The following is a 13862-nucleotide window of genomic DNA, read 5'->3' as shown; positions in this document are numbered from 1 at the left end:
GACAAAGAAAGCATTTCTACCCTACTGAACAAACAGTCACCCCTAACACAATAAAGCACCTTCCAATTATAATCGATAATATTGACAATTGTATAATGTTTGAATAAAATGGAATAAAAATATAAGTGATAATTAAAGGAAAAATGAATTTTTCACTTTTCTGTTCCTGTTCAAAATGAACATGGAACAAAAAGTTTTTTTAGAAAAAAAAAACCTCGCATCCCACCCTTCACTGTACCGTAATTATCAAGAAAAAAAATTTACTTCACAAACAGATAGACGGACTTCTTGACGTAGGATCTTTCTTTTTTCACAATTATCCAAGCAGCGAATTCATCTACAAATAGAACAAATCTCATGACTTAATTGTTGTTGTGAAAAATTCATCCCGCGTTACCTCCTACCTAATCTGAACAAATTAATTCTTCTTGCTTTTTTTTTCAAACACTTTTCAATATTGTGTTGGAAATTGAACAAATTTCACTTCAATCACTAATCATATATATATATCTATTTATTCATTTCCATTAAAATTCACTTATACACACATACATACATATATATATACATATGTGCATATGTGCATATGGATGCTGCTCTACATTTGTTGTGCAAAGTTGTCGATTTTCAGGTCAACATGGATTGGTCGATTAAAAATAACTACAATTTTGGCCTGTAAATGCTTTCAACTGGCCATTCAGCTGGTCACTGGCCAACTTTATTTGGAGCGCAACCAGCACAAGAAGGCAAATCACAAGCACCACGTACACATTTATCAGGTGTCCATTTTCCTCATTGGAAAACTTTTCCTTTTTTCCAATTATATTTGATTTGATAATTTCATTTCGCTCGGATGATTTATTTCAACAATTGACGTTCTTTCGCAGCAATCATTTTCTCTTTCCATCGTCAGTGAAACAACCGCTGATGAATTAGTATACAGAATCAAATTTCAATGAATTAATAAAATAAGAACAATAAGACGGGAAAATTTGAAATAATTCGAATATTTACAACAAACAAGTAATCCCAAAAAAGCTCCATAAAATGATCACTTTATTAATCAATATATTCGATATGACAATAAAATGGAAAAAACTTACAACCTGCATGCAACACAGCACATATTGAATAATAAAACGAGTTGCTTCATTTGTGCAGGTATTTTTTCTTCCTGTATTTTTTTTTCTTTCGCAAAAAGTTACACTGGATCATTCGAGCGATAATAATTCTACAACAACAAAACAGAAAAGTTTCAAAAACCGAGAAAAAAAAGAATAAAATTAAATTTACCCGTGCTACATAAAATAAATAATTTTCCATTTCTATTCATTTGCAACACAGATGAAGTTGGTACACTGAAAAAAAAATATAGAAATGAAATGAATTTTTCTAAAATTATCATCATTTACCCGGATCACCAGAATTCGATCCGTAATTGAGGTAAAAAAATACTGAACCGCTTCGGTAATCGACATTGAACTGGAAAAAATCAAAATTTCAATCTATACACGAAGCACAGTGGAAAAAAATAACAAACTTTGAGCTGTCAGATTGGGATGGCAAGTTGATGGCACCAATTTCGTCTAAAAGTTTGTAAAAATCGTCAGGCGAACAAAAACAGCTCATCGGATATCCTGAAATGAAATACGTTGCAAGAATAGAATAAATCAACAAAGTTTGTTCTCATCTAACCCAACAATTTCAAAAATTCCTCTTCCACATATTCACGCGGATCGACAACTTGCGCTGAACAACGAATATCTGCAACGGCATCTTTGTGCATTTCATTCGCTTCATCACGTGTCTTCAATAAATAAATAAACGAAATGATCCGGTCTGCTGTTTTCAAGAACAACAAAAAAATTTTCGATAATACAATTACCATAGATTTTAAGCATTTCCACAGAATCTTATCGTAACGTTCGGAAAAATAATGACAAATGTATTGTCCAATTGGTCGGAAGTTCAAAGATCGAAAATTCACATTACCCTCAATTACCAATTCTATGGCATTTTGAAGCTAAAAATAAACTCTAATAAGTGAAGAGCACTTGATCAATTTGTTTCTCTGAAAAAGTGTTATAAAAAAAAATTAATCATCATTTATTTATATACAAATATTAAATAACATTCGGCTATTTTTATAAAATGCCCTTAAGTGAAACACTTTCCCAACATTGGTTTCAAAAAATGTCAATAGGAGAGGTCATTTTTCTTGTTATCCATCTATTTGTTATCCATCCCTTCCCGTCATTATTATAATTAAAATAGAATCTAAACGAGAAAAGAAAAACCTTCTCTTTTGCTCCGACAAAGACGTTCTCGTAAGGCCACATGATTACAACGTATTTAGCGATGCAGCCCGTGCTGACTAGAACGTCCAATTTCAGCATTTTGGCAATTTCGCTTTCGGAATAATGGTCCGATTTGGCAAGTCTGACAAACACCAGCAGCCCAAGGTAGCGTGTTGTTGAACACAATTCACTAATGTCTATCGTATGATTCTATATATATATATAACAAAAAAAATACCGAATAAAACAAATAAATAAACAAACAAACAGAAAAATCAACCTCAGCCAAACTGGCGCTTGCATTCCAAGCAATCATCAGCCAGTCCAAATGTTTGATCACTGACATCGGCGCATCTTCACGGATCAGTGTATTTTTCAAGCACAACAGATCCAGATTGCCATCAGAAGGCGGCAGGGTCCAAGTTTTGCTGCGCACAGCCAACAAGCCGAACTGAAGCCGAATCCACTCGCGCGTCGTTGCAGCCAACGTCGGATCCACAAACAAGCCACACCTCAGCAGACGGATACGAGTTTTCAAATTGACGCTCACTTTGTAGCCGCTGGATCCGGCGGCCCATTTCCTGATCAAGCCGGGCCAGTCGAGCGCATGCCACGACTCCAAAACATTGCTGTTCAACTTCGTTTCCATCACCGTGTCGTCAGAGCAACTGCTTCTTCCATCGGATGCTTCATCTTCGCCTGTATCAATCAACGACAACAACGACGTCGACCGACGACCCCTGCTGATCTGGGACGTTTCAACAGAATCGAATAATGGCAACGCCGCAAAATATTTCCTTGCGCGGGATGTTTTCGTGATCGAATACCAAATTTCGAAATACTTGCGCATCAATTGGATAGTTTTCGTTTTGGAATTTTTTGAAATTTCTTCCATTTTCTTCTGCTCTTCAAGTATCACTTGGTGACAGATCTTTCGAACGGCATTTCTCAAATAAGAACAGTTCAGTATGTCGGCCAAACAACGACAAATTATCATCTGTTTTAGCGCGCCAATTGTCTCTTCACAAAGCTCACTGGAAAAAAAAATCAAACAACCGGTCAAATAATACGATCAAAATTGTACGCTTAATTAAATTTTCAATACAATAATTGACACAATCGTTCGAAAAATATGCTACAAATTGTAAAGTTTGAATTTCGAGTAAAAAAATTAATCTCACCTAACAACCTGATCAACAGTACGACTGATCAAATTATCGACGGCAATTTCCATCAGCTCTTTTGCCAAAAAAAGATCCCTGATTCGACGATAAGCACCCACACAGCGCATCTTTCGTTGCATCGACGATTCTGTTTCCAACATTTCACTACTGACATCGAATGAACGTCGTGACAATTCATGATCCTGTGCAAATATGTCCGATAAATTCAAAGAATGATCAGAAGGTAAAATTCCAGCAGCATCGGCAACAGCTGAATGATGATCGTCCAGCTGACGACCAGGCGATGACTGATGTTGGGCAAAATCAGCAGAAACAATCTTCATCTGTTTCCGCAGTGGCTCATAAGCAGTTTCAGTTGCGGTCGTCTCGAAGACAATCGAAGGTACAACAATGGAAGGCATTTCTGCCGCTAATTCCGTCGAAAATGGACAAGATGTTTGCTCACTGGTTTGCTCTGGTGCTTCGGTAGAATCTGTGGTTGTTTGCCAATTCGCGATGCAGGTCTCTTGGTTTGTCGGAGCAGCGTTCACATCCCGCTCCAACACCACTGAATCAGCAGTTTCAATCATCGGTTGAGCTACCTCTTCTTCTTCTTCTTCTACTTCTACTTCTACTTCTACTTCTTCTTCTTCAACCTGTGCTTCTTCTTCTTCAACCTGTGCTTCTATCGACCCATCCGTCAACATCTCCACTTCATCAGGCAACGGCTGATCCAGCGGTGCGGCGGGTTCGACAACTGCCGGCATCGCCATTTCTGAAATCTGCTGAGAAGAATCGCTTCCAGTCAAGTCTATCATTTCAGCTTCCATTGGAGATTCTGTTTTTCGTTCAAAATTTTTCAACAGATCAATCCAAGACGACTGAAGGTTCACAACGGTCGATGTGGGTGTTTCTGGAATTTGTGGAGTAAAACTTTCAAACAACAACGGTTTCTGCTCATCGACTACATGGGAACCAAAAGAAAAAAATGCCCCCTTTTGCAATTCCGGTCCATTCGCTGCAACTTCACTATTCGTCGTCGACTGGGAAAAATTAGCAAATGAAGCATACGTATTGGTGGCCATATTCGGAAATGAAATTGCAGACGGCGCAAATTCTAATGGCTGCATCTGAAAATTCTGCACGTTTGCAAACTGTCCACCTGGAAACAATGTTCCCTTGTGCGCTTCCAAGTCCATTTCTTGGGCTTCTTCTTGCTGCGTTGTTACACTTGACGATAAAAACCCAGACCATGAAACTGCGGGCGCTGCTACAGCAGGCAATACTGTCTCAGTTACAGCTGTTACTTCGGATGCCACTGGTTCCATCTGTTCACAATAATTCGACAAAGAGACCACTGGAAAAAAAATATTCTTCTCCTCCTGACCAAACTTTCCGCTGTTGTCAGTAGTTTCATTTCGCTTTGCTTCCGACGAAAAGTCAGTCAACGGAACCGAAGTATCCACCGCAGTGGCCAGTTCCGCCCCTTGAGTCGTTGAAATAGTGAACAATTGCTGTTCTTGCTCCTTCATCTTTGATTCAGTTCCAAAATTCTCATCGAACAGTGAACCCCACGTTAGCGAAGTTCCCTTCTCCGCTTGAAATTCCTTTTCTTTGGCTTCTTCTTGACGCTTTGTCACATTTGCAAACGAAAAATTCAGCCACGGAGTGGATGAATTTGCCTCGGTCGTTTGCACGAAAGCCGATGCTGCGTTGAATGGCAATGTCGCATCCGAAGCGGCCACATTAAATAAACCACCTGTCGGGAAAGAGGTTCCACTGTTCGTTATGGTCTGTTCTGCCTGACTGCTCATCCCCAACGTTTCTTCTTGAACACTGACCACAGGAAAACCAATCCATGATGCAAAATTGCTGCTACTTGTTACAGCTGTCGATGGTGTTGTCACCTGAGTTGAAAATATTTCGGATGTAATTCCTAATTCGGCTGGTTGTATTTGTTTGCATTCTTCCGCAAACGATTCTACCAGGCAATCTTGTTCCATCGCCTGCGCATCATTCCCACTTGTCCCATCTACAATAGCTGCTTCGGACAATATTTGCTTTTCAGCTGACTCCGTTTCTGCTGCTGCGTTAAAAGTAGCAGTCGCGGGAAAAACAATTCCCCTGTTCGTTTCAAATTTAATCCCTTCAACATTTTGCTCCAAGTTTTCTACGTTGAACAATGATGAACCAATCTGTGGAACTGATATATTTGCTGGAGCAGCTGTGGGCAGCGGCTTTTCAAAGACCTGCCCTCCAAATGTAGTTGCTGCGTTCGCATACTGCACTGTTTCCTGTTGCACGTGCTCCGTTTGCAACTTCTGCTTCACCAAAAAATTATCCGTGCAAACAGTTTTTAAATTATTCACATCATTTTGTAATGTATTTTTCGCCAAATAGGTCTGCTGGTTATTTAGTAAATTTTCTTGAACTTCTAGTCCCATTGGTCGTTTAGTTTCTTTCAGTGCTCCTCTCTGATAAGAATTCGTCCCTCTCAGACCACTTCTGCTCATTCTGTAAGTCAAACAAGGCTGTGCTCGTGTTCGAGTTGGACTTTTAAAATAATGATATCTGTCTGACACATTTCTGCGGTAGTTACTACCTCTGTACGGCGGTCTGATATTGCCTCGATTTGCCATATTCGACCTGCACAGACCAGCACGACCTCGCCGTACGTTATTTAATGTTCCTCGACGCTGATGCATATGTTGTGCAGATGGATATTTCACTTGTGGAACATATGAACTTCGTTTATATTGCAATCCACGGGCTTTCGCTCTACCAAACGGAAATGAATTCCGTCTAAACTTTAAATCTGCCGCAGCCCCTAGAAAACAGCTTCTTGATTCCTTCATCGGCGCAACCCGCCGTGGAATATCTCTAAAATACAGTTTTAATTTTACTTTCAACATATACTGATTACGTGATTTAAAAAAATAAGAATCATTCTATACTTTTCATATATGAAACAAATATTTTTAAAAAATGCAGGCAACGGCGGTTCGTCCTCTTCATCATCATATTGCATCGCATCCACCGATGATGACTGAATAGAAATGAAATGCTAACTAATGGCCACATTCATTCAATTCATTAAAAACTAAAATATACTTGATGGACAGATAGTTGTTCACGGGGAGCACGGCCATGTAACTGCTCATAAGTGACAACTTTTTTCCCAAAATATATATCCAGAACAGGGTCACGTGTATACCGAGAATAATTATCAAAACTGTCACACGGTACTGGTAAAACTGCCTCTGACTTAATAGGTCCACCATTTACAATCTGAAAATATTTTTCACATTTACAAATTAATCTAATTAATAGTTTCACTCGAACAGTTTACAACTGAACCAGTGCCACAACAAACAGTACTGTTGCTGTACGGCGAGAAAAAAAAGAAGTGTTTGAAAAAATCAAAATTAGTAATTTATATAATAAAATACCTCAGCTAATGCCTTCGTCAATTTAGTTTTCACAAAATTCAATTTTGGCCACCACGTTTTCAAACTATTTGGCATAGGCTGGAAATCTTTTGGATTGAAATTCACCATATCCGGTTGATCGGGATAGGGAATGACTCCGAAATGAGCTAAGAAAGCTTCTGCCTCTTTGTCGCTGTCAAAACAAAGCCAATCTGTGACCGAACTGATCTTCACCTAAATTAAAAATAATTTTAAATTAATTTTTTTTTAAATTATTTTTCTTCCACACCGTCGTCCTGTGCATCCTGTGCGCTCGCCGAATAGCATTGACAGAAGAAATACGAAATTCCATTACAAAGCGTGACAAAAGGCAAGCTTCGAGAAATGTAGCGGATTCTTTGTAAGCTTTGAAAAATTGGACATAATTGCCTTGCTGGAAATACTTGTGCAATTGCAGAATAAAAGACACTCGTGGGTTGTCGGACAAATTTTCATCATAGCGACAAACCAATCTACACATTTGGATAGAAAAAGAATAAAAACAGTCAATTAATTAAACAATCAGAAACTTTCCCCATCGCCCTCGCTTGCAATTACCCAAGCATATCCGCATCATTCATTCTGTAAATCATATTGTAGACAAAGAATTCCAGTTGATTCGGACTCGTTTCACGACATTTTTTCAAATCTTGATACATCATCAGAAGTGACGCCAAACAGTGACCCAACTCATCTGAAAATTTTCTCAAACGTGATAATATGTCTGGAAACAGAGAACGAAAAGAAAAAATTAATAATAATAATTAATACTCAAATTAAGCTGCTGGTCGAACAGCGACCTAGGTAGACAACGAAGTCGATACGTGCCGTAAATGTAAAAACGAACACATTTCTCCAATATGGACGCAGTCGTTGTATCGCAAAGCATTTGTTGAGTTATATCCTTATCAAAAAGTAAGGTTAATAATTTCAAAAACAGATCTATTTATTTATTTGATATAATTTTTCACTCGTAAATACCTTTCTAATCGCGTGCATTCTGTTGGTCAAAAAATAATACCAAGATGAGAGATGCTTTTTTATGTGGGGCTCCCTGACAACAATATTTTGAATCAAGTAACCCATTGTCAACGACAAAATATGCGGAGGTCGCAATTCATGCGGAAGAGGCTCAGGCTGAAATTCAAATTCACAATTTGAACTATAATTATAAAAAAATAATTACGGGATCGATACTTTTTCATTAAAAAAAATCACATGCAAATTTTTACCAAATTCTAATATTTGCCGCAGCAGAATGGGAAATTTAAATCAATTTTGCAAAACAACTAATCAATTACTCGTAAATTTTTACCTGATCTGCCGATGATCTGACGTATTCTTTAACCATGTGCACGTGATCAACGTTATCGTCAGCGTCGTTTTGCCAAAACTTTCCCATTTCATATATAGGAACTACTGACTGATATAACCGTCGATAGCGCTCTTTTTCAGGGCACATCTCAAAGCAAAAGCCGACCACCTGCTTCGCCTCTTTAGCATTATTCTCCTTGATTATTCCTATTGAAATAAACAACAGACAGATATGTTTCTTCTTGTAGAATTTAATGATCAAAAACCTTTTTCCTAACAATTCTACATTAAAAATTGCAAAAAAAATCACCTTGACGCAAATTGAAATCCCTTGATTCCAAAATTTTATAACGGTCCATGAAACTGAAACCGACAAAATGACGCATGTTTGCCAACTTCCTAACTAGAAAAAGAAAACAAAAATAAATATATATATATATATATCTTTTTTTGTTAAAGAAAACGCAATTATACCTGTTTTCCGGCGAATTTTCACATTTATAGGTACAGGATGACCCACGTTCTTAAACAATGAAAAGCGTTTATTCCTGTTCTGAACGCCGTCCATAACTGAAAATAAGAATTCAATAAAATTCATCTTTTCGCTAAGAACAGCACTGACTACGGTTAATATTAATTTTAGCCATTTGAAAAATAATTAACATTTGATAAAACAAACTTTGACAACATGTTCATCGTCAGCAGCAGACAAACCATTGGAAAGTTATTTTCAAATGAAATTCAATTTTTTACACGTTAAAATTAAATATCCTTTTCTTCTACTTTGTTAAATTTTCACTCAAATTCAAAATACAATTTAAAAACAAACCAATTTTGGCTTAATTAAATAATTCATGCACACTTATGTTTGAAACGAAAAGAATCGTAAACTGCAATTGACAATTATCAATATTTGTTAATCTTACAATGGAACAATTGCATTCCAATAATTAAAAATTCATCAAAATATAAAGCAAAAATTAACTGACTGAAAGCAAATCAAAATATTAACAACATCATAAAGTGGAAAAAAATTTTTAAACGTCAAAATCAACGTTACAGTAACTGCTTTCTACGATGATCAGCAAACAAGTATTATTTTTTTTTCAAAAAAAAAATGGATAAAATCTACACTATTTTAGGCATGGCTAAAATATTAAGCTCAAGCACTAAAGCTAACAACAGAATAAATGAATAAAACTTGGGCATTTATAATAAGTAACTTTTGCCCAAAATAATGTTTTTACTTAGATAGCAAAGTTAAAGAAATAAATAAAGAAATAATAAAAGAAACAGAAACAAATATCAAACAATACTGCTTTGGATTAAATATCTATATGATAAATTATGAAAAAGTTATCAACAGCTTCTACAGTATAACAATTTTAAGCACTACAAATTTACTTCCGCTCTGACAGAGACAACGAAACTTTAAATTCAAAAAGATTGAATAAAAAGCAATATTTTCATTCAAATAAAGTTATTCTAAAGCGGTACTGCATATAAATAATGTACCCTGTCATTTGTAACTCACATCCACATTAACATACTGTAGATAAGATCTTCAGGTAAATTTGCTTTTGTAATTTTTATTTAACCTTTTTACCTATTATTGAACTGTTTAAAATGCAAGCTAACGTTTTTTGTCAAAATTTTGAAATTTTTATTAATGTTCCAAATATGATTATGGACATTTCTGAACATTTTACATAGGGGGAGGGGTGATTTTGTGTGAACGTGTCTGTACACGAGCCTACAGGTATGCTGTAAGAAAATAAAGTTCATCTGCATAATTAAGCTGAAATGCAAACTAGATTTAACAAAAAATTACATTTTTAAACAAAAACAACTGAAATTTTCGTAATATATATATATTTTTCTGCTTTTTTAGTTTTTCTTATCAAATTTTTCTTCACCTGAAAATAAAATTCAATTGTTAAGAGTAAGTATAAAACTGGTATTTAATATTAACAAAAAAAATTGATGCAATTTAATTTTCATGGATTCTATTTTTATTTCGGAATTTCGGCAAGCAAATCTTCTTTCCAAAAATTCATCGTATACCAAACACTTCCACATAGAGCAGAAAACTGGGCAAAAATGTTGACAAAGTTGTAATGCATTAAATTTTGTGTCACTTGTTGCCCAACAGCGGCTAGTGTGTATTTGAAATGTCGAAACACTAAATAATCAATTGGATTGCAATGGCACATCAACATGTATTGAGTAAAGATTAAACCAAACATTGCCGCCATACCACCGAATAACAATGCCTAGAAAAACATGAAAATAAATTGTATTTATAGTTGAAACAAAGAAACAAATTATTGCGCTAATTTCTTTTCACATACGTAATCGGCAAGTTGAAATTCCATTCCGTCGTTTTCTGATTCAAGAGCACAGTCGAAACAGAAAATTTTATTCACCACTATTGGAATGAATAACAATGCAGCAGAATATGCGGAAATGTTCATCAAAAATACACTGAACGGTACTCCAAGCTTTTGATACTGGTTATAAGAAAGCTAAAATATTAACATATTAATTTAATTTAATTTAATATGAATATTAAATGTAAAATGATAAAGTTCAATTTTTTACAATATTGTGAAAACCGCCAGCAATTACTGCCATCGGGATGAAAAGAATCCAACGAAAATGAACATACCAATACGTAGGATAAAACCAACTTAATGAAGACAATATAGCTATTGGAATCTAGAACAAGAAATACAAAAATCATTACATTCTTACGTACATCATTTGATGGTTTTGTAGATTTTTTAATTTGAAATTACATGCTAACAAGGGGAACATTTTTTCAACTCTGAATTACGTAACACATTAAAGATTAAAGTGATAAATAATAAGTCATTTTTCTCCCTTATATTCTTATTGTTCAATTATTTGAGTGAATCGATGAAATAATTTTAATATTAAAATGTCATTCGTTATTGCAAAAATATAGGACGGATGACATTAAATATGATATAGGCGATAATGCTTTCAGTAACCTGAATAATACAAGTTATTTCAACAGCATCTAAAACGTGCATTAACTTTGCCCATAAACAACGCAACGTTGTTTGTCATTTATCTTAAAAATCGTCGTGTTTTGTTGTCCCAAAATTTGTAGATAAGAACAGAAATTTCATATTTCATTTCCCTTTCACGATTGTAAAGCAATTTCTTATTATATAAATTTTATCGCTGAAAGGTTTTATCAAATTTTGATTTCCAATGACATCATAACATTGACATGTGTCCAAAAAATATGACAACGACATTTGTAACAATTTTCAACATATTTGCCCAAAAGAATTTCCTAATAGAATATTATCTAATCCAATTTAATTTGATTTAGTAATTGATTAAAATCTTTATTATATTAAGAAAGATAGGTTTTCATGCAATCGTATCCTAGAAGTCCGTATTCAGCAATTCCCTAAACACATACGTGATAATGAAAGGAATCGTTTAAAAAGGAAAATAATTACGTTCAATAATTATTACAATTTTAAGTGAAAAAATTAAAAAGAAAAACTTACTACAATGTAATAACGGTGTCGAGTACGTTTCAGTCGACTTCCAAGCATCCGATTACAGACAAGCAATACAAAGCCAGTTATACAGCAGTCGAATCCACGAAGAATGAAAAGTCCACCTTCAAGATGACCACTGGCAACTGTGTTGATACCAATTGAACTGAACAATCGACTTAAAGCTATCGGAAGCATCTGGCGCCATGGCAACACTTGCCTGGGTATTCGCCCAACCAGTGCTAATACAAGCATGCCGAGAAATGTGAACGCGTAATGCATGAAATGAAAATGCCAAAAAGTGAAATTGCTCAAAAATTGCATCGCATTGTGCACAGTGGCAGACATGAGAGAACAGAATAGATTAACAAAAAAATACTGCATTGTATGTACAGTGGATATTTGTATCGGATCTCGTCCGGTGGTCATCTTTTATTTTTTTAAAATAAACAGCCGACTCCAGCAACAAATGAACAAACAAACAAGTAATACAATATTCTGCTAAACTGTCTTATGTGCTATGGGAAAGGGAAGCACGCTTTAAACAGTCTGAACTTGCCATGGCTAAAAAACCTGAATGTTTTCCATTTTTCACTTGCCATCTTCGACAAGTTAAAAGAGATGACTGACAATGTTTGCAGTATAAACAGGTTTCGTTCAAATGATGTAGATTGAATTCCTACATGTTCCGAGTCCACAGAGGTCAAGCACAAAAGGACACCGGCATCTTCATACAATAGAACATCTCGGGCCAAGGTTAAGGCATCGCACTGCTTCAACGACCTCGAAAAATTTCTATAATCATGCATATTTCCAAATTTATTAATATCACACTTTCCCCCTTTTGCATGTTTCTTTCAAACTGCGTCAAATTATGAATGTATATTTTTTTCCGGCTCAATTTTCATCATCTATCTCGTGGTGGATGAAAAACTATAAAGGTATTTCGCAAGTGTACTGTAATCAAGCAAATGATAATGAGGAAATGTCTCTTCTATGCAAAATTTTTTTATTAAAAAACTCAAAAACTACTGTTATGAAGAAGACGATTGAAATTGAAACAAAATTCAGCGTCTTAATTAGTAGACAATTGTACATGTGAATATCATTTTTCATTTTGATCATTTTGATATAATTTATCTTTCTTTATCAATTTGATAAGCATTCAGTTGAAATAAATCAGGTCCATACACTGATCACATGCATATTAATCAGCGCATTTCACAAGTTTTAAATGAAATAAGAGCAATTTTTCAAAATTTGTGATAATATTATACAACTTTAAATGTTTCTTTCTCAGCCTAGCTCAAATTGCTTTCTTGTTCGCTAATGAAGCAGTAAAAATTGAAATTTCCGCGTATAAAACTAGCTCTAGCATTAATTATGATACTTTTCAAAAAGTTTCACATACCAGCTTGAGCGCCAAAAAAGCAAACTGTTGCTACAATGCCACTTTGAAAGTTAACAAACAAAAAGTACACATTTCAGTCATTCATTAATTGAATCGATTTTACAGTGGCAAATTGGTTCCATTTGTACATGTTGCCAAAATTTGTGATTTGCATCTTGAAATAAGTAAATATTAAAATGAAAAAAGTTTTTGAAATAAATTAGTAATAAAGCAGTAGTTTATCAAATTTCTTCATTTTGAAATCTTTTCGATGGGTTTTTGAAATAAAAATAAAAAATTAATATTATGTGACCATAAAGCATTTTAATAAATATACAAATCATTTTTAATAATACAGTGAATGTATTTTTGATTATTTTTCCACAAAAGTGATTGCAGCATTTCTGTGCAATCTACATATCAAATTATACTTGAAAATCAATAACGGTATGAAAAATTAATGCAAATAAGAACTTGTTAAATGTTATGAATTATGAGATTTTGAACTTCCATGCTTTATTCGTAATTTTACTTACATTTTAAATAAAATATTATACATAATGATGATCTTATTTCATTTACCATAACACTGATATGCATGTATACATTATATTTCTTTTCAATACTTTTCATAAGTTTTATTTTTTCAAATACAGATTAAATCACTAACGATATTAATTTTAAAGTACTAA

At 34.6% G+C, this 13862-nt stretch overlaps 1 protein-coding gene across 1 annotated transcript; it reads right to left on the bottom strand.

The window, feature by feature from the left end:
• Positions 1 to 1325: 1325 nt before the first annotated feature.
• Tsp_05363 (SAC3/GANP family protein) lies at positions 1326 to 12209 on the bottom strand. Its single transcript, XM_003371678.1, is given in 25 exon segments — positions 1326 to 1358; positions 1413 to 1482; positions 1541 to 1637; positions 1696 to 1807; positions 1886 to 2023; positions 2036 to 2071; positions 2298 to 2507; positions 2578 to 3331; positions 3479 to 6340; positions 6415 to 6506; positions 6572 to 6748; positions 6910 to 7122; positions 7178 to 7400; positions 7486 to 7621; positions 7699 to 7831; positions 7909 to 8064; positions 8243 to 8448; positions 8552 to 8644; positions 8716 to 8811; positions 9646 to 9670; positions 9951 to 10005; positions 10333 to 10514; positions 10593 to 10766; positions 10843 to 10959; positions 11790 to 12209. The coding sequence occupies 25 exon segments, from the start codon at positions 12207 to 12209 to the stop codon at positions 1326 to 1328; spliced, it is 6810 nt and encodes a 2269-aa protein (XP_003371726.1).
• Positions 12210 to 13862: the final 1653 nt, after the last annotated feature.

Source organism: Trichinella spiralis, assembly GCF_000181795.1.
Source record: "Trichinella spiralis strain ISS 195 chromosome Unknown Scfld9, whole genome shotgun sequence".
In the NCBI taxonomy this organism is placed as follows: Eukaryota; Metazoa; Nematoda; class Enoplea; order Trichinellida; family Trichinellidae; genus Trichinella; species Trichinella spiralis.
Note: the sequence above shows the minus strand (reverse complement) of the source record. Positions and strands in the feature narration are given on the sequence as shown.